Genomic DNA, 24,955 nt, shown 5'->3' with positions numbered 1-24,955 from the left:
CTGTGAGCTCTCCTCTATTAGTAGAGGAAAAATGAGGAATCTGCTGACTCTTTGCAACCAACATAAAAAGGCAGGAAATGTATGTATGGCACCTCTTGCATGTGCTAAAACGAATGCCTGTAAATGTGTAACAAATATATACAAGGCTTGATGTGTGTATTCACGTACACTTTAAAGATGAAGCATGGCAGATTTGTTACACAAGTTGGGTTTTAGTGAGTGGAAGGTGTTGCATGCATTTGCTGGCTTTTTTATTTAATTTTTTACCTTTTTTATTTATTGTAAAAAATAAATCTCCAGTGTAAATTATAATGTACACATACTTCACAGAAACTGGTAATAGGGTATAAATAATAAATAAATAATAAATAATAATAAAAAAAAAAACTGATAAGGATCTTGCTTCACAATGTTTCCTACACTTCTAGATTCCATGGGGTTTCATTTTAACTTGCTTGCTGTGCTTTAAGGAATGAGTTTGTTTTATTCAAGTTTGTTTTTCCATCATGTTAAAAACAGTGCAGTAACCCATTGGCCCATGAAAGCTATGTACACAAGGATGGTTTCCCACTATTATCACATGCTATGCTGCCTAAAGTAGGTTTACTGCAAAGATGGACTGGAGCAAGGTGGCAGAGTTTGAGCTCCATCCCTTAGATTGCATTCATAATGATTGTACTGGGCACCAAAAAGCTGCCCAGCTTCATTGTCTGTTCTGCCGTAGTATGTCCCATGAGAGAAAATTGACTAAAAAAAAAAATTCACCCTCCCATGTGAAGTGGTAGACAGGTGCACAGATTTGACCAGTTGTGATATTACCCTGGTTAACTGCCAGAGAATAAAGCTGGACTGCCTGGGTACCTATTGGGCCCTAGGCTCCTGTCCACACACTGGCTCTAGTTTTCCTGTTAGTGGGGGGTTATTTCCGAAAGCCAAATCCACTTTGCACTAAAAATGGACTTAGAGGTGCAGTCGCTGTAAATCTAAGGGGTAGATCTGAAATGAGTGGAAGCTCTGCTGATTTTATCATCCAATCATGTGCAAGCTAAAATGCTGTTTTTTTTTTTTTTTTTTGTCCCCCCTCAGATCTACAGCGACTGCAGTGCAAAGTGGATTTGCCTTTAGTAAATAACCCCCATAATGTTGAAAGCTGAAATGTGAAAATATTTGATTGCTTAACCACTTCCCGACCAGCGCACGATGATGTACGTCGACAGAATGGCACGGGCAGGCATATTGGCGTACAGGTACGTCCAATATTCAATGCCACCCTGCCACCCCGCTGGTCGGGACCCCCGTGAGTCCGGTCGCGGGACTCGCGGACTTGATCGCCGCGGGCATCCCCGCGATCGTCTCACGGAGCGGCCGTATGGAGGAAATGCTGTGTAAACAACATTTCTCCATTCTGCCTAGCAACTAGTGACGCTGATCTCTGCTCCATGTGATTGAAGCAGAGATCAGTGTTCACTAAATGAAAGCCCAACCCCCCCACAGTTAGTAACACACCACTAGGAACACTTAACCCCTACACTGCCACCCACTGGTTAACCCTTTCACTGCCAGTGTCATTTACACAGGAATCACTGCATTTATATAGCAGTGATTACTGTATAAATGACAATGGTCCCAAAAATGTGTCAAAAATGTCCAATGGGTCCCCCACAATGTCACAGTCACAATAAAAATCGCTGATCGCCGCCATTACTAGTAAAAAAAAAATAATAAAAAATTATTAATAAAAATGCTATAAAACTATCCCTATTTTGTAAACGCTATAACTTTTGCGCAAACCAATCAATAATCGCTTATTGCGATTTTTTTTTTTTTACCAAAAATATGTAGAAGAATACGTATCGGCCTAAACTGAGGGAAAAAAATGTTTTTTTATATATTTTTGGGGGATATTTATTATAACAAAAAGTAAAAAAGAATGCGTTTTTTTCAAAATTGTCGCTCTATTTTTGTCTATAGCGCAACAAATAAAAACCGCAGGGGTGATCAAATACCACCAAAAGAAAGCTCTATTTGTGGGAAAAAAAGGACGTCAATTTTGTTTGGGAGCCACGTCGCACGACCGCGCAATTGTCAGTTAAAGCGACGCAGTGCCGAATCGCAAAAAGTGGTCTGGTCTTTGACCAGCAAAATGGTCCGGTCTGCAAGTGGTTAAGTTAAAGGGGTGGTAAATATTCTGTTGTATTTGTTTTTCTTAGACCCCTTTTACACTGGGGCGCTTTGCAGGTGCCACATCGCTAAAAATAGTGCCTGCAAAGCACCCTGAAACAGCCACTGCTCTTTCTCCAATGTGAAAGCCCCGAGGGCTTTCACATTGGAGTGGTGCGCTGGCAGGATGGTAAAAAAAACGTCCTGCTAGCAGCATCTTTGGAGCAGTGAAGGAGTAGTGTATACACCGCTCCTGCCCATTGAAATCAATGGGGCACCATGGCTATACCGCCAGCAAAGCGTCTCTGCAGAGGCACTTTGTGGTGGTTTTTACCCCTTTCTCGGCCACTAGCGGGGGTTAAACCGCCCCGCTAGTGGCCGAATAGCACCGCAAATCCAACAGTAAAGAGACGCTAAAAATAGCAGTGCTTTACCACCGATGCATCTCCGGCCCCAGTGGGAAAGGGGCCTTAGGGCCTATGTATATCCTTGGGTTGTACTAATGGCCCCGTATTAATGAGCATTGTGGTTTTTTTAAACTGTTAAATCGATGGGTTTACTTCCGCTTTAAAGCGGAAGTAAACTTAACTCCTCTTTAATGGTCTGGGTCCATGGTTGCCCTCTTCTCCCTGGGTGCTAGTTAGAGGTCGACCGATATGGGTTTTTCTCTGGCCGATGCCGATATTTAGAAATCATGGCGGCCGATGGCCGATATATGATGGCGATTTTTTTGGGGCCGATATGTTAGGCCGATTTTTTTTTTTTTTTTATCATTTTTTTTTTTATCCCCTTCATCTCATAAAACCTAACAGACACCTTTCCCACTGGGGCGTTTTTTTAGGCCCTTTTGGGCTAAAAATAGCACCTGTAAAGTACCTGCAAAACGGCTCCTCTGCAGTCTGTGTGAAAGACAGAGTGCTTTCACACTGAGGAGATGCGCTGGCAGGATGTTAAAAAAAAGTCCTGCAAGCAGCATGTTTGGAGTGGTTTATACCGCTCCTCCACCACTCCTGCCCATTGATATTAATGGCCACCACTGCCGAAGCGCATACAATGCGATTTGGCAGCGGTGCTTCACGGCACATTTAATCTCTTCTTCGGCCGCTAGCTGGGTTATATGCGCCCCACTAGCAGCCGAATAGCACCGCTAAAATGATGGTAAAGCGCTGCTAAACTAGCAGCATTTTACTATCAACGCCTGCCTGCTCCAGTGTGAAAGCAGCCTATAAAATAAAAACAGGTAGTCAAAACTTTTGGACGAAAAAAAAAAGGGCTAACTTTACTGTTTTATTTTTTTAAATGATTTAGTATTTTTCTCCAAAAAATGGCATTTGAAAGATCTCTGTGCAAATGCCGTGTGATGTAAAATATTGCCTAGGGAACAACCGCTATTTTATTCCCTAGGATCTCTGCTAAAAAATATATATATAATTTTTTGGTGGTCTAAGTGATTTTCTGGCAGAAAATACAGGACTTTTACTTGTAAGCCACAAGTGTCAGAAAAGATTTAGGTGTCCTTTTATGAAGCAGTGAAATCTATTCACTGCTTCATTCTCCGGCATTCACAGAGGAGATCTTTCTCCTCTGTATGCCAGTTTATAAAGTGGAGTAGATCGCTTCACCCTTGGAGGAGTGAAGCGATCTACAAACGCTTCTAACACTGGAGAACGGCCCCTTATACTGGAATCTCGTGAGACTTTACGAGATTACAGTACTAGAAATTCACCAATACACAGAGATGTCAATTTATTAAGCAGTGATAAATTATCACAGCTCAATACACTGACACACGGTGTGATTAATGTTAGTAAACTAAAGCGTCCCCCTACATAATATATACATGTATACACACACAGACATTATATATACATGTATATACACACACATAATAAATATATATATAATGTATATGTGTGTGTGTATACACATAACTATGACAAGGGGACATGGTTACAGTGTTGGGGGGTCTGAACGAGGCATAAGGAAGTTAATTATCTTCCTCTTTCCTCCTAAGATCCCCCCACATTCCCTCTTCACTCCCCGGTTCTCCACCTCTGAGATGGTGAATCAGGGAGTGTGAATTCTCACACAGATCGCCAGTGGAGCGCTGAGATCCCAGCTTCATAAACTGGCCGTTACTGTGTCATTCTATGAGGATTCTCAGTGTGCAGAGATAATCGGCGGGAGAACAAGTTCAAACACTTCTCCTCCTGATTATCTCTGGTTTATAAACTGTTTATGGGCTGTGATCAGCGGCGATCCTCTGGATCTCCACTGATCACTGCTTCATAAACGGACACCTTAGTCTTTAAATGGTTAAACTGAGAACTCTACACACAGTTGAATTCATTCATTCAAGTGTAAACATTGTATCTTTTTGCTCTTTTCTTGGCAGACTGCCCAGAGAGGAAACAAGTGCTTCTATGAAGACTAAGGCAACTTACACTGACTTTTATTACAGAAGTCATTTCCAAGTCGGGCTGTAGTTCTAAATCGGCCTTTTTATCAGCACAATCGGCCGATGCCGATTAATTAAAAAACGGCAAAATATCGGTCGATATATCGGTCGACCTCTAGTACTAGTCATCCCCAGTGGTTGGCAGGGATGGCATAAATCCTATGCATACACTCATCCTGGCACACGGAGACTGTGCCGGCGATGTAAGCAGAGCTGCACATGCCCAGCTTAGTAACATGCCATAGAAGAATCTGAGCAGGCAGGAAGGAGTATTGTATTGCAGAAGGGACATTGCATGTCTCTTCCTTGGAAAGCCTGCCTGCTTGCAATCTTGTGTTAATAGCTTCATTTCCACTTTAAATTATATCTAGAGCCCAAAACTCTTTTACACCCTGTTCCAAATTATTATGCAAATTCTATTTCAGTGTCACAAAGATTAAATATTTAGTTTTTCAGTTTAACTCATGGATGGCATTGTGTCTCGGGGCTCTTTTGATCACTGAAAACAATCTCGGACCCCTGTGATAATTAGATTGCCAGGTGAGCCCAATTAAAGGAAAAACTACCAAGGGCTCCTTCACACCGACATGCCTGTGTACAGAGCCTGCTCTGCTAAGCGGGGGATCGCTCCGTCGATCCCCGCTGAGCAGGCAGATGACAGGTCTGTCTCTGCACAGAGTGCGGCTCTCCCCTATGGGGGATCGGATGATGACGGACCATAGAGTCCGTCATCATCCGATCCGCAGACGGATGGAAAAATAGGTTTTTCCTCCGTCACACATTTTCGGATCGGAGCATGTCGGATGTCAGCGGACATGTCACCACTGACATCCTACGCTCCATAGAAGTCTATGAAGCATCCGTTCAGTTCCTCCAAAAAACTGACAGGCGGACCTGAACGGATCGTCTGTGTGAAAGAGGCCAAAAGGAGGGTGTTCCACATTATTAAGCAGAACACCATTTTGCAAGCAATATGGGGAAGAAAAAGGTTCTCTCTGCTGCCGAAAAGAGTGAAATAGTTCAATGCCTTGGGCAAGGTATGGAAACATTAGATATTTCATGAAAACGTAAGCGTGATCGTTGCACTATTAAGAGATTTATGGCTGATTCAGAGCACAGACGGGTTTCATGCAGATAAAGGCACATTGAGGAAGATTTCTGCCAGATCCTTGCATCGGATCAAGAGAGCAGCTGCTAAAACACCATTACATAGCAGCAAACAGATATTTGAAGCTGCTGGTGGCTCTAGAGTCCCACGGGCATCAAGGTCTAGAGTCCCACGGGCATCAAGGTCTAGAGTCCCACGGGCATCAAGGTCTAGAGTCCCACGGGCATCAAGGTCTAGAGTCCCACGGGCATCAAGGTCTAGAGTCCCACGGGCATCAAGGTCTAGAGTCCCACGGGCATCAAGGTCTAGAGTCCCACGGGCATCAAGGTCTAGAGTCCTCCAGAGTCTTGAAACTGTGCATAAACCTTCCATTCGGCCACCACTAACCAACGCTCACAAGCAGAAACGGCTGCATTGGGCAGAAAAATACATGAAGACTAATTTTCAAACAGTCCTGTTCACTAATGAGTGCTGTGCAATCCTGGATGGTCCAGATGTATGGAGTAGTGGATGGTTGGTGGACGGTCACCCTGTTCCAACAAGGATGCGACGTCAGCAAGGCGGTGGTGGAGTCATATTTTGGGTCGGAATCATGTAAAGAGAGCTGGTCGGCCCCTTTAGGGTCCCAGAAGGTGTAAAGATGACCTCGGCAAACTATGCGGAGTTCCTGACTGGCCACTTCCTTCCCTGGTACAGAAGGAAGAACTATGCTTTCCGTAATAAAATCATCTTCATGCATGACAATGCACCATCTCATTCTGCAAAGAATACCTTTGCATCAATGGCTGCTATGGGGAGAACAGGAGAGTAAGTCATGGTGTGGTCTCCATCTTCCCCTGACCTTAATCCTATTGAGAACCTCTGGCGCATCCTCAAGTAAAAGATCTATGAGGGGAGGAAGCAGTTTACATCCAAACAGCAGCACTGGGAGGCTATTCTGACATCTTGCAAACAAATTCAAGCAGAAACTGTCCGAAAACTCACAAGTTCAATGGATGCAAGACTTGTGAAGCTGCTATCAAATAAGGGGTCCTATGTTAAAATGTAACGTGACCTGTTAAAATGTTTAAAAAGTTAAAATGTTGTTCAAAGTTGGTTTGAAATAGCTTTTGATTTCAGTAAATATGCTGCAGACACAACAAATGACCATTTTCAGTTCTTTACAACCTATAAAGTGTTTTCAAACTTACTGTGCGTAATAATTAGGAACAGTGCATTGTAATTTTTTCTAAATAAAAAAAAAACTGTTATTAGGAGGTTTGTTCGATAAAATTTGAATTGTACTCCTAATAGTTGATAACATGAGAATTATGCTGACTGATGTTTACATCAATTATTTAGGTAAATGAGAAAAATATCATTGGAATAATAATTTGGAACAGGCTGTTATGGATATAGTGGTGAATGGTTAAAACCTGTGTCTGTTTTGCCTTCTGTGTCCTGTTTAGGGGACTTCACTTTCTATCCTGGCTACAATGCTGTTACTGTGGCGGGAAGTGAGAAAAAATCTCCTTGGGGACATAAAAAAAAAATATTTGGTCCTATTGTCTCCCTGTTAGAGATTTTTCCTTTGCGCCGGGTGAAGACATGACTGCTGAGTTGTGAGACATTCATTTTGAAAGGTTAAAGCATTATGCTCTTGTCTCTGCTTTGCAAGGATCCCACAAATGCTGCATTTGCCCAATCAATGACAAAGATGACGTTTTGTAAATATAAAAAAATATTTTTTTGAGATTTTTCTGATTGTGTTTCCTTTTACCTTTTACAGGACGCCCTGGGGCTCTCCCCTCCTTGGCCATGAGTGTGCAGGCTTTTAGGTTGGCGTGTGCATCTGAGAAGGATCACCTCCCTGCTGGAATACAGATTGAGTGCTTGGAGTGCTCTGGACATGATCTGTACATTGGCAGCAGTGATGGCTGCATTCACCATCTTCTGCTGGTGGAAGTAAATGGCACAGAGTCAGCTGGACTTCCTCTGGGTCAGCAGTCAGATTATCCTAACACTAGTTTTACTACCAGTCGACAAAACCAGCGACAGCTAGGTGTAAAGAAACCAATATGTGAATTGAGAGCCTCCTCAGCCCTTGGCCGGTTACTTGTGCTGTGTGATAATACGATATTCTTGCTGTGCAGTGACTCTCTGGAGCCAGTACCAGGGACTAAGATCAGGGGTGTTCTCAGCTTCACCCTAAATGAGAATCCAGTAAGCGGAGACCCATTCAGTGTAGAGGTTTGCTTGATCTCCTCCAAGAAACGCACAGTGCAGATCTTCAGCGTGGGACAGGAGCGGGTACAGATAGTTCGAGAAGTGGCTACGCCTGAACAGCCATGTTCTCTTGCTGCTGATGGATATTATCTGTGCCTGGCGCTCAGCAGTCGTTATGTCATCCTAAATTATAATACAGGGCATTGCCAGGATCTTTTTCCTTATCCCAGCGAGCAGAAAAGACCAATTATTAAGAGAATCAGCAGACAGGAGTTTCTATTGGCAGGGCCTGGAGGATTAGGTGGGTACATTGAATAGATGTTTCTCTTTAGATTAAAATGAATAGTTGTATTATCATATCAAGTAATGTTTTTTGTTAAAGTGGATGTAAACCCAATGTCATCCTTTCTAAACTACTGCTATAGTGGTCATCTATAAGGATATACATTCCTCCTGCATGTATCTTTACCTGTCAAATGTCTCCCCTCTGCCTGTTATGAGACCCGAAAAACTGCAGATTCTGTGGGTCGGTCTGTTGTCTGGAGCTCGGTGGGTGGAGTTGTGATGTCAGTAGACTCTCTGCCAACCTCTACATTCCCCTTGTCAATATGCATTTTCTCCTGTGTATTTCTTACACTGAACTTCTGCTATGATCTCTAACATCCAGTGAAAAGACAGGAAAGTAACCACATGACTTCAACATGCCCAATCATGCTGAGGTGGGCAACATCCAATCCTGGCAGAGCAGCAGAAGAAAGGAGTGGGAGGGAATTAAAAAAATAATGCATGTCTCTTAGGCTCGTGCACAATATGTAAATCACCTGTCACTCACAGCAAGGGGGAGGATTTGACAGTTTTTCTCTGTTTGTCAAGATTTATCTCACTGAACAATAAAATAGTATTGCTCAGAGCTGGGTTAACTCTTTGTGGCAAGACTGGGCTCAAATGATAGGAAATCTTATACTCTACATTATAACATCAAAAAAAACTTTTTTTTCAGGTTTACATCCACTTTAATGAAACATAGGGGTTTATTTACTAAAGCTGGAGAGGACAAAGTAGTCACAATTCTGCAGAGAAATGAATTGGCTTCCAGGTTGTATTGCTAAAGCTTACTTAAACAAGCTGAGGTTAGAAGCTGATTGGATTCTCTGCAGAATTGTGACTACTTTTGCCTTCTCTAGCTTTAGTAAACAAACCCCACAGTGATTTACTAAAACTAAAGAGTGCAAAATCTAGTGCAGCTGTGCATGGTACCCAATCAGATTCTAACTTCAGTGTGTTCAATTAAAGGATAAGTTCACCTTTGGGAACATGTCATATATTCCATACAATTTTAAGGTGGAACATGTAACACGTTCCCAGTGCTGCACCCACCCCCCATGGCAGTAGTATGAGGAGAAGTTCCCCTTACCTGCTGTTACTGTTTTTTTTAAACAGCACGGCCATGTCATTCATACACACAGCTCTGTGTGTGAATAAACTACTAATCCTGACATCCTTAGTGGCTGTCAGCTTGTAGTTTTCAGTGAACTACCATGGCGCTGTGGAGTGCTGTAGTAGTTCATTGAGTCTTCCTGTCAGGGAGCATCGGCTTATGTGTATGGGATATATGGGCACACAGATACATTAACAGTATGCAGGAGGTCTGCAAGGCATTCCCGATCTACTGATCTTTGGTGCAATGCTTTGCAGGCTACAAAGAATTATAAATGCATATTTTTTTTACCTGCAAAAAGCTTTGACAAATAATCCTGGAATCTGATTGGTTTCTGTGCAGAGTAGCACCATATTTTGCACTCTCCAGTTTTACTAAATCAACCTCAGTATGTCCTATAGCCTTTTAATAATTCTTTACACTTTACTGGGCTGCTGTTAAGGTGATATAAATCTACTTAAGGCTGGGTTCACATTGCTGCGGCTAGGAGAACCGGATGTGATTCGCACCGCACTGCAGTGCAAATCACATGCGATCTCTGTGCAATGCGAGTTCAGCCATACAGATAGTATGGCTGAATTCGCATCGCACCCGCCACAAACTCGCACAGGACCCTTTTTTTGGTCCGCAGCAGAATTGGATCTCATGGGTGTTCACACCATGCGATCCGATTCCTGTCCGAGTTTGCAGATCGCACTGCGATATGCGAACTGATCTGGGGGTGTCATTAAGGTTTCACTGACACTCCCAGCAGTTCGCATAGGGCAGTGTGAACTGCCGCCGGGAGGCATGCGATGCGGGAACCCGCCTGCGGATTCGCGGCGTTCCCGCATCGCTTCAGTGTGAACCCAGCCTTAAATAGATGTAAGCTCAATAGTCAAAAATGTCATAAAATATTTAACATGTTTAATGTAATTTACAAATTTATATTCAATATTTTAAAACCTGAAGCTTACAATAAAAAAAAAAAACGTAGTTATTGTACCATGCATGCCCTTGTGCAGAAGCTTCTGGTATAGGGTGACAATGCTCTCCCCCAGTTGTCCTACATTATCACGCTGTTCCATGGATTGTGGTCATTTCCACACGCATTATGCAGGCATGGTCCACAGTTGTCAACATCAGGAAAACTGGCATGAGAAATGGCAAGCAGGCCTCACTGAAATGGTATACATGTAGACCGAAAGTGTCTGCAAAGAGACTGTAGGAGATCCTAAGCAATGAGATGCAACGGGATAAGAAAAAAGTTGTGCAAAAAAAAATCCTGTGTTGAAACTGAAAATTCAGGATGCACTTGGCCAAAAACTGAAGCAGACAGTTTAATTATTTTTTTTTTCTGAAATTGAATTAATGTAATTTTTGATTGAAGTCAATGGCATGCGATTTTCCATTGACGTCAGTAGGGGGTCATTTTACATTGCAGTCAATGGGACACAGCATGCCTTTTAACGGCACTTTTTTTTCTGTATTGGCAAAATGCGGATAGCCCTATTTTTGGTGGCCGATATATTGATGCATTCCTAGAAAAAAGTTATGACATATAGTTCTTTAGTAAGCTATATGTCTTTCAGGTAGGATTTACATCTACTTTAAAATATTGTTATTAAAATAAGCCCTGCTGCTAACATGCCCATTCTGCTTTTCTGAAGCAAACTTCTATCTATAAAAATAGGTTCCAAGTAATCCTGACTGAATATATTATGCACCCTTTAGTGTCTCTAGTCTATTAGAAAAATTCTTATCAGGTTTTTTTTTCTGATTGTTAGAGAATGGGTGTGGCTGCAGCCGCTGATTTGAGAAAAATCTTCCAACAAGCCTGTTCGACAGAAGTTGATGCTTAGCTGTCACACATAAATCAAAATTTGGCCAGTCTCTGCTGACCCAGCTGAATTTTCACCCACCTATGGCCAGCTTAGGCAATACATTCAAATCATATGTGTCTTGTAAAATTACTTGTACTATAGCTTTCTTAGGTAACCTAACTGGCTTTTCTTACAGTCATACATGTGGGCGTGGTTAGAAAGTGGATAAGGCCAATAAAATGGGTGTGGCTTAGTGTCATTTAGGCTCCATTCCCACTTGTGTGACTTGTCCTACAACTTTGGACATCAAAATTGCATGACAAGTCGTTCCCCATGTTTTCCAATGATAACTATTCATATATGCATGACTTAAAGTTGCAGCAACTTCAAAGTAGTTCATGCACTACTTTGGTCCAACTTTCATACAACTTGAGAGCCATAGACTTCAATGTTAACCCTCAGAAGTTGCATGAAAGTCATACCTGTATGTTATACAATGCAACAGTTGTCTTTAATCACTGGTTAAAGCCAAAGTAGTATCCAAGTTGCACACATCCAAAGTTGCACTCCAGAGTCGGTGCAACTTTGCAGTCATGTAAGTGTGAATGGGATCCTAAAACCTAAATGTTATTTTAAGATGCAAAATTGTATGTCTCATTTTTGTGTGTGATATGGGTTTTAAGAGAAACCCCACGCCAAAAAAAAAAGAAAAAAAAAAAAAAAAAAAAAGGCCCTTCAGTTTGGTATGGATTTTGAAGCAAAGCACTTTGTCTCCATGTTGATGAGGACAAGGGCCTCTTCCCTACCCTGGCTCGGGATGATTTATCGGAATTTGGAACCCCCCTTTAACATGGGGCACCTAAATCCTCCCCCCCCCCCCCCCATTTGAATGAGTATTTAACAAAAAAAAGTCGAAAGTAAATAAAAATACAACGCCGTTTTTTGGCGAGTCCTTTATTAAAAAAATAAAAATAAAATATCCCCCCGATGCGAATGCACATCCATTTTTAAACTGGCTTATGTCTAACAACCGCACCGGTGTTTACATAGTGGCAGAGGAGGGAGGGGTCACACACCTTCGCTTGGCTCCTGCTGAATGACAGTGCCTATGCCCCCCCCCCCCCCTCATTAAGCCCCGGCAAGCCTTTTTGGCTGAGAGGTGATTTCAAAAAGGTCCATCATTGCTTTACAGTTGCATACTGCCTTTACCCAAAAGTCCATGCAGTGCACAGTGGGTGTAGTGAGGCAGGAGGGGGAACCTTGGAAATATGGCCACTGTCGCTTGTAAACACATCTGGCTGGAGTCGTCTTCCACTGCTCACTTTCTTTGCAGCTCACATGACCTCATCTAATGCAGGGTGTGGTGTGGAAGTTTTCTTTTTTTTTTTTTTTTTTTTTTTTTTAATTTTGAGACTTTTTGTTTTATAGTACAAAAAATAAAAAACGCAGAGGCGATCAAATACCATCAAACGAAAGCTCTATTAAAGTAACACGCAATGCTGTATCGCAAAAAATGGCCTGGTCATGAAGGGGGGATAAACCTTCAGGGGCTGAAGTGGTTAACTGCTTGTTTAACTGCAAATTGAGTTGGAGTTGAGCTTCAATTTGTTAGTGCATATAGATCTGCTAGTACATTACACTCCCCTCCCCTAAGATTAACCACTTGGCTGTACTGCGGATGAGTGGCTGCTGTAGGCAAAGTGACGTACTGGTGTGTCGCTGCCACCTTCCGAGTTTAGGATGCTGTGACTGTACACAGCTGGAGCCTGACAGCAACCGGCTGTGATCTGCTGATCGGCTGTATCCAATCACAGCCCAGAGCTCTGTACAGAGGGAGTGATCTGTCAGTTTGCAGGCATGAGAAACTGACAAATATGCTAATAAAAGTAGCACACATTACACATAGTTAGGAACATGTTTAACCCCTTGGTCACCCTATATGTTAACCCTTTCCCAGCCACTGTTTTTAGTACAGTGACAATATATAGTATTAGCACTGATCACTGTATTAGTGTCACTGTTGATGTCAGTGGCAGTTAGTATGCCCCCCCCAAACATCAGTGTCAGATTGCTCACCACACTATCACAGTCCCAATATAAGTTGCTGATTACCGCCATTAGTAGTATTAAAAAAAAATCTGTATATATACCATAGTTTGTAGGCTGTATGCATTTCATGCAAATCAGTCAAAACCATGTAGCAGATTACATTTTGGTCCAAAATTTATGAAGAAATTAGATAAAAAAAAAAAAAAAGAAAGGATTGGATATGATTTTATAGCAAAAAGTAAAAAAAAAAAAATTCTTTTTATTTTTTGCACTATAAAAAAAACAAAAAACAAAAAAAAAAGCCCTGAGGTGATCAGAAAGCTCTGTTTGTGTGAAAAAAAATGATATAAATTTTGTTTGAGTAAAGTGTTGATTGACCGTGCAATTACCAGTAAAAGTAGCGCAGTGCCGATTTCTATAAATAAATAAAAAAAATTTATGCAGTTTTTCCTCTCCTCTGATATGTATTTTGCTAGTACTGGTATTTTTGCTTACATTTTGCAGACGGTTAACAGCCTTTGTTGTTTTGGCAGGGATGTTTGCCACAGTAGCTGGGATCTCCCAGCGTGCTCCAGTTCGATGGTCTGAGAATGTAATTGGAGCTGCAGTGTCTTTCCCTTATGTGCTGGCTTTAGATGAAGAATTCATCACAGTGCACAGCATGCTGGACCAACAGCAGAAACAAAGCCTGCCCTTTAAAGAAGGCGTTATCCTGCAAGATTTTGAAGGTACTGGTTGTGAATTGGGGTTTGTGATATAGAGTAAAAACTAGGGTTGCACCGATACCACTTTTTTTAAGACTAATGACTAAGAGTAATGTGTGACGGTGGCACGATAAATGACATATTTACTGACTCCTTCCTTCACTGTCCATCCTGACAGATCTGGGACAAGGGCGGGACTGGAGGAGGACCTGTGGAGCTGGACACAGGGTACAGTTAGGGGTGATCGGTGCGGCGGTGGTGGCAGTTACAAGCATCGATCTCCCTGTATAACTTTCAATAAAACAGCTGACAGCCTAGGGAGGGAGATGAGGAGAAATGGCTGTCGGCTACTTCATTGAAAGCCACACAGGGAGATCAGTGCTTGCAACTCCCTCCACCACCGCACCAATCACCCCTGACTGTCCAGTGTCCTCCTTCTGGTTCTCAGTGTCCTACCTCCATCTGGGAGGTATCGAATCAGGCATCGGAGCATTTGCACGAGTGAAAACATGAGTAAGCGGTACGGCTTCATGCGCCCGTACTTTCAAAGTGAAAAAAAAAAGCCTTTAAGAAAAAGGTCATACTTGCCTGCTCTGTGCAATGACAGTGCATAGAGAGGTCCCTTTCCTGCTCTACTGGCAGTCCCTTGGAGTCTATGGTTCCTGCTGCTCTTTCGTGTCTCCTGTGAAAACATGAAGTGAGGGGAACGATGCTACAACTATAAAACAGAAGTTAATTAAATGTTTAGGGATGGTGGTGGGTAAGGCAAGTAGTGGGGTGTTTTTTACTTTAATGCAGAGAATGCATTAAGGTAAAAAGAAAACTTTTTGATTTTAGAACCACTTTCAATTGTGGTCATATTTCTGCATCCAGGGAGACACAGATGCAGCGTATTATAGTAATTCATGGTTGTACAGGGGTATATGCCATAGTTACATAAACATATGCTTGGGTGTAAGTCCCTGGATGCGCCTATTGTACATCTGCAGCATTCATTCAAATCACTGGCCACAGAAATTAAATTATCATCATTTATGTATCTTTCTACACAGATATGTAAATGGCAGCTCCACCTAAAATGTTATGCTTGTTTCAGAATAGAGAGTGGTTAGGATTCGATATCTCTATCAGCTTTAGGGATCTTTGGGAGTCTGATGGAAAAACGTATCCCACTATTCCTGCTTTTGCTGTATGCAAGAATTAAATATAGATAGATAGTGATACAGATGGGAAGGGTGAGCACTAGGCATCTCTAGACTACGTTACATCAGGCGCCATTAACACAATAGCAGACAATTGTTTTGAACTCTGGACAGTGAAGATGCTTGAAAACTATGGGCATAAATGGGGAACATATAAGTAAGATTGTGGTGTTGAATTTTGCATGGAATTCCATGTTTTTATTAGTTTCTTGTGAACAGAGTTTCATCCATTGCAGGGAAACTGAATCACAGTCAGCACTATAAACTCCATGATCTCTACTGGAAATGTTGCAGTGTACATGAGCAATTGGAATAATCACTGAATGGACGCCAATAAGACATTTTCTTGTCTGTTGCTTTCCTCATGGGAGTCAGTGATAAAAAATTAAAGCATAGACAAAACAGTTTTCAAAAATATATGGATTTCAACTATTCTCTAATATTCATAAAGATATATCTTCCAATCCAGATTACTCACTTATTTGTTTTTAAATTGTTAGAACCAGAAGTTTGCCTTTTTTTTTTTTTCCTTACATCTTTTTATTGTTTTTTTCATATTGTCAGCATTTGATTGTTTCCTTCCTCTTATCAGAACGGGAAATGCCTGGGAACAGGTCAACAGCACATATATGCACATTAGTTTAAGAGTGGACATGGCAGAAAACAGGACACTGGAATAATAGCATAGTTTAAATTTTAGACAAACCTTTATTTCAGAGATTCACAGTAGCAGAATACTGATAAATTATTACAGAAGAAGTCATGTTTCATAAGGTTTATCTTCTTGCAGGATGGCCATGGTTGACACTGTTTGTTTTACTATTACTAGTAAGAAAAAAAATGAGTTCCAGTATATATCCCATAGTTTGTAGATGCTATATCTTTCTCATAAACCAATATATGCTTATTGGGATTTTTTATATATATTTTTTTTTTTCTTGGATATGGCTTATAGCAGAAAGTAAATAATATTGTGTTTTTATTTATTTATTTTTTTATTTGTTTTCTAAATTGTTGGTCTTTTATAGGGCAAAAAATTAAAAACTGCAGAGGTGATCAAATACCACCAAAAGAAATCTCTATTTGTGGGAAAAAAAACTATATATATTTTATTTGTCGCATGACCGTGCAATTGTCAGTTAAAGTAACTTATAGCCCTATTGCAAAAAATGACATGGTCACGAAGGGGGTAAATCTTCAGCAGGTCAAGTGGTTAAAGTAGTATTCTGCCCTCATTCAACTTTCTTCACAGGACAGTGTTAAACGAGAAGTAAAGGATTTTTTTTTTTTTTTTTTATTCAGTCATACTTACCTAGGTGGATGCAGCATCGATACGATGCTGCATCTGTCCCCCGGCGCCTCCACACTGAGATACCAGCAATCGACCACCGACGATCACTTGGTTTTCAGAGCTCTGTGAGCAGAGAGCTGTAGACTGTCATTCACAGCTCTCTGCTCTGCTCCCTCCTGGCTCACTGGAGCGCTGAGCTGTGGAGAGGGCAGAGTGGCCGTCTCAGGCTCTCAGCGGCACCTGGCGGATCCAGACTTCCATTGTTCCTGTGTAATAACTGTTTTCTTTGCTGTAGTATTGTATAGCTAGAGACATTAACTATCTGGGTTCATCATACTCCACTGGTGACTACATATTGCTTTGCCTTTTATACATTTTTATAATCTACATAAATCCTGCATTGAAACTAGGACATTTTAGTTCTCATCTATTTAGTAGCTTACAAGACTAGACCGAGGGCGGTAGAAGTGCTCTTTTTGGTGTGTCAGCAATAAAACCGGCCAGGTCTGTGCTACATTGTCTATTGCATACCATTAGATTGGTTCTGCTTTACCTTTTTAAATGGCTGATATGTGGGCCTGTTGGTTGTAGGTTACATCTGAGGGTTTTCCTTTTTAAAATAGTTAAATAAGCTGAAAGCAACAGATGCACCAAGTCCTCGCTTTGGCCCAGAGAGCAGAGTAATGGTTTTATAGCAAGTTGCTTCAATGCAAGAGTAAAATACGAGTAACTTTGCTTGCTATCACTACTTGTTGCGTTGCTGGTAAACAAAGTTTTTTTATTTTTAACTCTGTAAGGTGGTTATAGACCCTGTTGCCAGACCACTAATTTCAACAATTCTCTTCCCATATTATTCTATGTGCATTTAAAGTGGAGCTCCACCCGAATTACCACTCCTATGCCCTTAGGATTGTATTGTGGTCTAATTGCAGGATATCCTCCTTACTTTGCTGCTGGCATCTTCTGTGTTTCTTTCTTGTTCAATTTTCCTGGTTCTGGAATCTCCGGATAGGGGCGGTGCGGCTGCGGATATGGGCGTGGCTTCAGCGGCAGGTCTGCGCTTCCTGTTGGTCTCACTATCTCCTGGGATCGTTTTTTCAATTTCCCAGGAGTCTGTGCGGCACTCTGAGTTGTTGTCAGCGCTCGATTTGTTTCATCTGCACATGCGCGAGATCGGTGATTGAACAGGCGCTGCATGCTGGGACATCAGCAGCACAGTGTCCCGGAAGAGAATGCCCGTGGGCTTCACATACCCACAGGCAAGATGGAAAACGTCAGGAGACGTTTTTATAAAGTATTTTCAATCCGGAAACATGGCAGCAGGAGACTTAGAAGAAAAAGTAAGTTAAACTATTATAAAACGTACTCCTTAGCATTTCCCCCCAAGAAAAAAAATAAATAAAACGGCGGTGGAACCCCGCTTTAACTTTTTTTTGGGCATTTTTCTTTTTTTTTTTTACCATTAAAAGCTTTCTTTATAGACAGCCAAAAGCCCTGAGACTACAGCTGTTTCCACTGGGGTACCCAGCAGCAATTTATTTTATTTATTACAGATACTTATATAGTAGCATTAATTTACTCAGTGCTTCACATATGTGTTTTACATTCGCCCTCAAGGAGTTTACAATCTAAGGTCCCTAACTCGCATTCATATATACACATACTAGGGCCAATTTGTACAGGATCCAGTTAACCTACCAGCATCTCTTTGGAGTGTGGAAGGAAACCCACACAGGGACAGGGAGAACATGCAAACTCTAGGAAGGTAGTGTTGTGGTTGGGATTTGAACCGGTGACCCTAGTGCTGCTGGACGGAAGTGCTAACCACTTAGCCACTGTGCTGTCATTTAACAAACCCCTTTCCTTTCTTCCCTGGCAGCTTTCCTGACCGTTATGTGGGAAGATGAGGGGATGGTGGGGGAGCTGAGCCAGCATGAAGCATAGTTAGACACTCTCAGGAGAGGATTATGAAATTCAAGGAGGGAGGGGCTGTTCTAGTGGTGTGACTCTCCTAGAGTAGTCATGATTTCTAGTAAGTACGCTGGCACATTGCAAGTGAAAAAAAAAACTTAATTTATGTAAAGGGGAAAAAAGCTGCAAGTAAGCATTTACTTGATTTTCTGTGCTCTTTCCTGCATTTTTTTTTATTTTTATTTTTTTTAAGTTGGAGACCAGGTCAATTTAAGTTTTTTTTTTTTATTTTTTTTATTTTTTTTTTTTTTTCTTCTGAAATTATTTTTGCTCCATGTGTTTTACAGGGCGTGTGATTGTAGCAACTACAAATGGTGTGTATGTTTTAATTCCCTTACCTTTGGAGAAACAGATTCAGGATCTACTATCAAACCAGAGGGTAGAAGAAGCACTTGTTCTAACTAAAGGAGCACGGCGCAATATTCCAAAGGAGAAATTTCAGGTGTGCTTTTTAAACTTCTATTTCTAAAATATAAACAAACTACCTGTTGCTTAAAACCACTGCAGTTGTTAAGAGGAGAAAGCACGTGTGTTGAAATAGAATGGATCTAAGTGGGCTTAAATGCATCTCCGTTATATATCTGCTTGTAATAAATTACTGTAAAATCTTGGTGCAACAATACATTACAGCAGCGGTCTCCAAACTGTGGCCCAGGCACCAGATGCAACACTTTGCTTGCCTTTATTCTGCCCTTGGGGCACTATTCCATCCAGGCACAATTGCTGATGTCAGCGACAGGAACTATGGCACAATTTCTCCCACTGAGGCCATCAATGGGGCACAATTCCTTACATTGATACTAACGATGGGCCACTATTTCACCCACTTTCACCAACAATGGGGTACTATTCCTTCCACTGGCACCAGAGATAGGGCATTGTTTTTCACTGGACACCAGGACATTTTCTACTCCCACTGGCCCTAGCCTGGCCCCCTTAAAGTCTGAAGGAACAGTAAACTTTCCCTTTGTTTAGAAAGTTTGTAGACCCCTGCATTAGAGTAAAACATTCTTGAAAATGTAATATTACCCTGCTTCTTTTTTTGCATTTAGTAAAGTTTAACCACTTTCAGACCGGACCAATTTGCTGGTCAAAGACCAGACCACTTTTTGGGATTCGGCACTGCGTCGCTTTAACTGACAATTGCGCAGTCGTGCGACGTGGCTCCCAAACAAAATTGACGTCCTTTTTTTCCCACAAATAGAGCTTTCTTTTGGTGGTATTTGATCACCCCTGCGGTTTTTATTTTTTGCGCTATAAACAAAAATAGAGCGACAATTTTGAAAAAAACGCATTATTTTTTACTTTTTGTTATAATAAATATCCCCCAAAAATATATAAAAAAACATTTTTTTCCCTCAATTTAGGCCGATACGTATTCTTCTACATATTTTTGGTAAAAAAATCGCAATAAGCGATTATTGATTGGTTTGCGCAAAAGTTATAGCGTTTACAAAATAGGGATAGTTTTATAGCATTTTTATTAATAATTTTTTATTATTATTTTTTTTTACTAGTAATGGCGGTGATCAGCGATTTTTATTGTGACTGCGACATTGTCGGGGACCCATTGGACATTTTTGACACATTTTTGGGACCATTGTCATTTATACAGTAATCACTGCTATATAAATGCAGTGATTCCTGTGTAAATTACACTGGCAGTGAAAGGGTTAACCAGTGGGTGGCAGTGTAGGGGTTAAGTGTTCCTAGGGGTGTGTTACTAACTGTGGGGGGGTTGGGCTTTCATTTAGTGTACACTGATCCCTGCTCCAATCACATGGAGCAGAGATCAGCGTCACTAGTTGCTAGGCAGAATGGAAAAATGTTGTTTACACAGCATTTCCTCCATTCGGCTGCTCCGTGAGACGATCGCGGGGATGCCCGCGGCGATCGAGTCCGCGGGTCCCGATGGCAGGGCGGCGCGCTCCCGATGGCAGGGCGGCATCGAATATTGGACGTACCTGTACGCCAATATGCCTGCCCGTGCCATTCTGTCGACGTACATCGTCGTGCGCTGGTCGGGAAGTGGTTAAAGAGGAACTGCAGACTGCTCACATAATTTGTAATAAAAACATCTTTGCCATTCGGAAGCTTCCCTCAACCACTTTGCATATTATTTTCTATATACTGTGATTCTGTACTTGTCAAATATGCTGCAGAAATCTCCCTCCACTGAGTCCAGCTGCAATCATTTTGACCATGGGCAGCTGAAGCTGCTGCCTGTTCACTTCCTGGATCCACAGAGGCACACCTCTGCAGCTCATATTGGCCCTCTTATGACTCGCACCCCCCCCCCCCCCTTCTGGCAAACTCTCACCAGAGTGAGAGAGAGAGCTGTGCATGATGTCATAAGCCTAGGCCAATGTCCAGACAAGAAGCAGGAAGTGGGCTGTATAAGGTATTTACTGGCATAACAAAATTATTTTTTACTATCCAAAGTTAAACCAACAAGGGCAGAAGATCTAATAGATGGAAAGATGGAATAAAATGACTGAAATTCTGCTTTAACTAGTTATGGTAATTGAAGGCCACATTATAGTAGCTGCTGTGTTACATTGGGAATGTTTCTGGTATGTGGGCTCTATTGTGACAGTGTAAGCCGTAAATGTAGACCTTTCTGGCTTTACCAAGGATAAGCCTAAACTACTAGTATGTAAATCGCAAACAATAATATTTTTCTACAGGTTATGTACAGAAGAATCCTGCAACAGGCTGGATTTATACAGTTTGCTCAGCTTCAGTTTTTAGAAGCAAAAGAATTATTCAGGTAAATCATTCTTTTTCTATCCGTTTGTTCTTAGTGGCAGAATGCTACAGATTTCTTTTTGAATTAACTGCATTGCTATATCAAAATATGCACTGGTGTGTGTGTGTGTGTATATATATATATGTGTGTGTGTGTGTGTATATATATATATATGTTATTTCCATGCTCCTATGAGAATTTATTCAAAAGAGGTTGTAGCACAATTGATTATATGCATTTTTTTTTTTTAATTCTGCTTGGATCAAGCACATCAAACACTCCGATAATGAAAACATACAGTACAGGACGTAGAGATTATAGAGAGAAATTGTGAATACATTATTTGAGTTTATATTTGTTTTCCAAAACTCCTAGCATGACCAAAAGTAACGCTTTTGTATTTAAGGGTTCATACACGTGAGTGGATATAAAAAGTCTACACACCCCTGTTAAAATGTCAGGTTTCTGTGATGTAAAAAAATTAAACAAAGATAAATAATTTCAGAACTTTTTTCACCTTTTTTAATGTGATCTATAAACTGTACAACTCAATTGGAAAGCAAACTAAAATCTCTTTTTTGGGGGGTGAGGGCAGTAACAATAAAAGAATGTGGTTGCATAAATGTGCACACCCTCTTATAACTGGGGATGTAGCTGTGTTAAGAAGTAAGCACATCACATTCAAACTCGTGTTTAAATAGGAGTCAGTACACACCTGCCATCATTTAAAGTGCCTTTTGATTAACCCTAGACATGAAAAAAATTGTGTACACCCAGAAGGCTACCTTATCACATTTATTATTCATATGCAAAAATAGTACAGACCATATAGGGAACTCTTCCCAGTCCTATCCCTCCCCCACCTCCCTCCCAGACAATCGTATAAACCCCACCAATTCCCTCACCCCTTAGACCTATGAACTGCCTCACAGGCATCTCCCCAAGGAGCCGAGAATGTGTGGCTATGCCTCTAACCTCTCACAGAGATCAAACCCCTCGTGACTACACCTGCAAAGGTGGTTACTTGAACAATGGGGATTCATACATCCACCCATGCAGCTGAGAGGAGAGCACTGCACCTGAAAGCCACTATGGGCGAATGCAGTGCAATCTGACAGACTGCTGCACCTGGGGGATTGATGTAAAATCTGATTCATGAAATTTAGAAATTTAGCCCCACTGTTAGTCCTGTAACAATACAAAAACTACAGTAAGTCCTCATCCAATCCTGAATCTCCAGTAATAGTTCCGCCCCCGGAACTACTTAAGGCTGAGGAGCAATTAGGCTATCGCTGGTATTAAAACCATCCACATGCAGCTGATTGGTTGTCTTACTTAGTAGCGGATCCAGCTTTAACCCTTACATCTATTGTTCCATATTGTCACCAGGGTATTTTTCCCCCAAACTAAAAACTGCACATATTATACTATAAACTAAAAATTTGTATACTATATAAGTGTGTGTGTGTGTGTGTGTATGTGTATATATATATATATATATATATATATATATGTGTGTATATATGTATATATGTATATGTGTGTGTGTCCGGGAGAGGGTACTTAAGGTGCCGAAGTCATGTGGTTCTGATATCCGGTTCAGAAGTTGTTGCTGACTCCGTGGTCCTGGTCCTCCTGATAGCCCCCAGGGGCCCTCATGGCCTGGGGTGCGGGGTGGCTAGTTCGAGGCGCAGTAACTAGAAGGAGGATTCTAAGGTGTTCCGGTGCCGTCTCGGGTTTGTAGAGGCCCAGCAACTCTACACGTGACTAAGGGCGGACTCTTCAGTGAGAGAGCCATGCACAAGGCTGGCTGCTCGGTAAGCTGAGCTGCCATGGACATTGATTGAATCCACAATTCTGACAGTATTGCTGGACCGGCTGAAAGATTCTGGTATAGTGAGAAAAGTTCCTACTTCTACCCTTCCAGTTGTAACTAAGTTTCCAACCAAGTCTGTGTGAGAGACTTTGAAAAGGTAGAATTACCTGTTGGCTGCTAAACCCAAACTTAAGTATTTATCCAACAGTTAAAGAGTCCAGTTGCAAGCGACTGTCCCCTGGATTCTGTACAGAGAGACTTTTAATGAAGTCAAAAGTTCCAAGCACCTGAGCTAAACTTTACCCCAATACCCTCTATTGCCGACTTAGAGACTGAGTTGGTTCAACTGTTTTATGCAAAATAAAAATCCTAACAAGGAATTCAAGTTTCGGTCTCTACAAATTACTGGGTTATCAACCCTGGGAACCCCTAGACAAGGACAACGAGTACAAGCTGGAGGAGGTAATCGGTAAGCACATAAAAATTCAGCAGCTCCTTTTGGAGGTTAGTGCTACATATAGATCTATATATCACATAAACATAGGCAATATATTAGGGCACGTGAATTGTACATTTATCCCCCATGGGTTTAATCAGGAATATATTGTCCAATTAGATACTGATTGACCACCAAAAGCAGTATAGCATACACATATTCTCGGTAGAAGAGGAGTGAAGTATACAACTGTGTTTTCTGTCATATACAAGCACAGAGAACCAGTAGGGAAAGTGTATCAAGCCCTTGCCGAGCTAAAATGCGGCCAGATCTAATAGAGGGAATAGAAATGCAATATTTATAGAAGGCTATGTATGGATCTGATTAACCCCAAACAAAGTTCAGCTGTTCTAGTAGGTCCTTCGTGACATTTTCTTAGTCGCATCCTACAGCAAATTCCATGGTCCGTGGAGAGCTTCCAAAGCATCAGAGGGATCTCATTTTTAAAAGGTATCAGTCAGGAGAAGGGTACAAAAGAATTTCCAAGGCATTAGATATACCATGGAACACAGTGAAGACAGTCATCGTCAAGTGGAGAAAATATGGCACGGCAGTGACATTACCAAGAACTTGATGTCCCTCCAAAATTGAGGAAAAGAAGAGACAAAAACTGGTCAGGGAGGCTGCCAAGAGGCCTACAGCAACATTAAAGGAGCTGCAGGAATATCTGGCAAGTACTGATTGTGTGGTACATGTGACAACAATCTCCCGTATGCTTCATATGTCAGGGCTATGAGGTAGAGTGGCAAGATGGAAGCCTTTTCTTACCAAGAAAAACATCCAAGCCAAGCCCTGCTAAACTTTGCAAAAACACATCTGAAGTCTCCCAAAAGCACATGGGGAAAATGTGTTATGGTCCAAGGAAACCAAGGTTGAAGTTTTTTGCCATAATTCCAAAAGATATGTTTGGCGCAAAAACACTGCACATCACCAAAAGAACACCATACCCACAGTGAAGCATGGTGGTGGCAGCATCATGCTTTGGGGCTTTTTTTTCAGCTGGAACAGGGGCCTTAGTCAGGGTAGAGGGAATTATGAACAGTTTCAAATACCAGTCAATATCGGCACAAAACCTTCAGGCTAGAAAGCTGACCATGAAGAGGAACTTCATCTTTCAGCATGACAACAACCCAAAGCATACATCCAAATCAACAAAGGAATGGCTTCACCAGAAGAAGATTCAAGTTTTGGAATGACCCAGCCAGAGCCCAGACCTGACTCTGATAAAAATCTGTGGGATGATCTGAGGAGGGCAGTGCACAGGAGATGCACTCACAATCTGACGACTTTGGAGTGTTTTTGCATAGTAGAGTGGGCAAATGTTGCCATATCAAGATGTGCCATGCTGATACTCATACCCAAAAAGACAGTGCTATAATAAAATCAAAAGGTACTTCAACAAAGTATGTGTAAGGGTGTGCACACACATGTGCAGCCATATTATTTTTTTATTTTTACTTCCCTCCACCTAAAAGATTTCAGTTTGTTGTTCAACAGTTTATAGGT

The 24,955-nt window shown here is 41.5% G+C and overlaps 1 protein-coding gene across 1 annotated transcript in view; it reads left to right on the top strand.

Annotated features, from left to right (window-relative positions):
• TGFBRAP1 (transforming growth factor beta receptor associated protein 1) overlaps positions 1–24,955 on the top strand; it is a 78,562-nt gene that overhangs the window by 4,933 nt on the left and 48,674 nt on the right. The window contains exons 2-5 of the mRNA XM_077482679.1: positions 7,495–8,232; positions 13,754–13,948; positions 18,676–18,830; positions 21,076–21,158. Coding sequence (XP_077338805.1) covers positions 7,524–8,232; positions 13,754–13,948; positions 18,676–18,830; positions 21,076–21,158 — 1,142 coding nt within the window. The 5' untranslated portion in view covers positions 7,495–7,523. The remainder of the gene's footprint in view (positions 1–7,494; positions 8,233–13,753; positions 13,949–18,675; positions 18,831–21,075; positions 21,159–24,955) is intronic.

Source organism: Lithobates pipiens, unplaced genomic scaffold (genome assembly GCF_037356315.1).
Source record: "Lithobates pipiens isolate NorthernLeopardFrog02 unplaced genomic scaffold, aLitPip1_a1.2 Scaffold_16, whole genome shotgun sequence".
NCBI lineage: Eukaryota > Metazoa > Chordata > Amphibia > Anura > Ranidae > Lithobates > Lithobates pipiens.
Note: the sequence above shows the minus strand (reverse complement) of the source record. Positions and strands in the feature narration are given on the sequence as shown.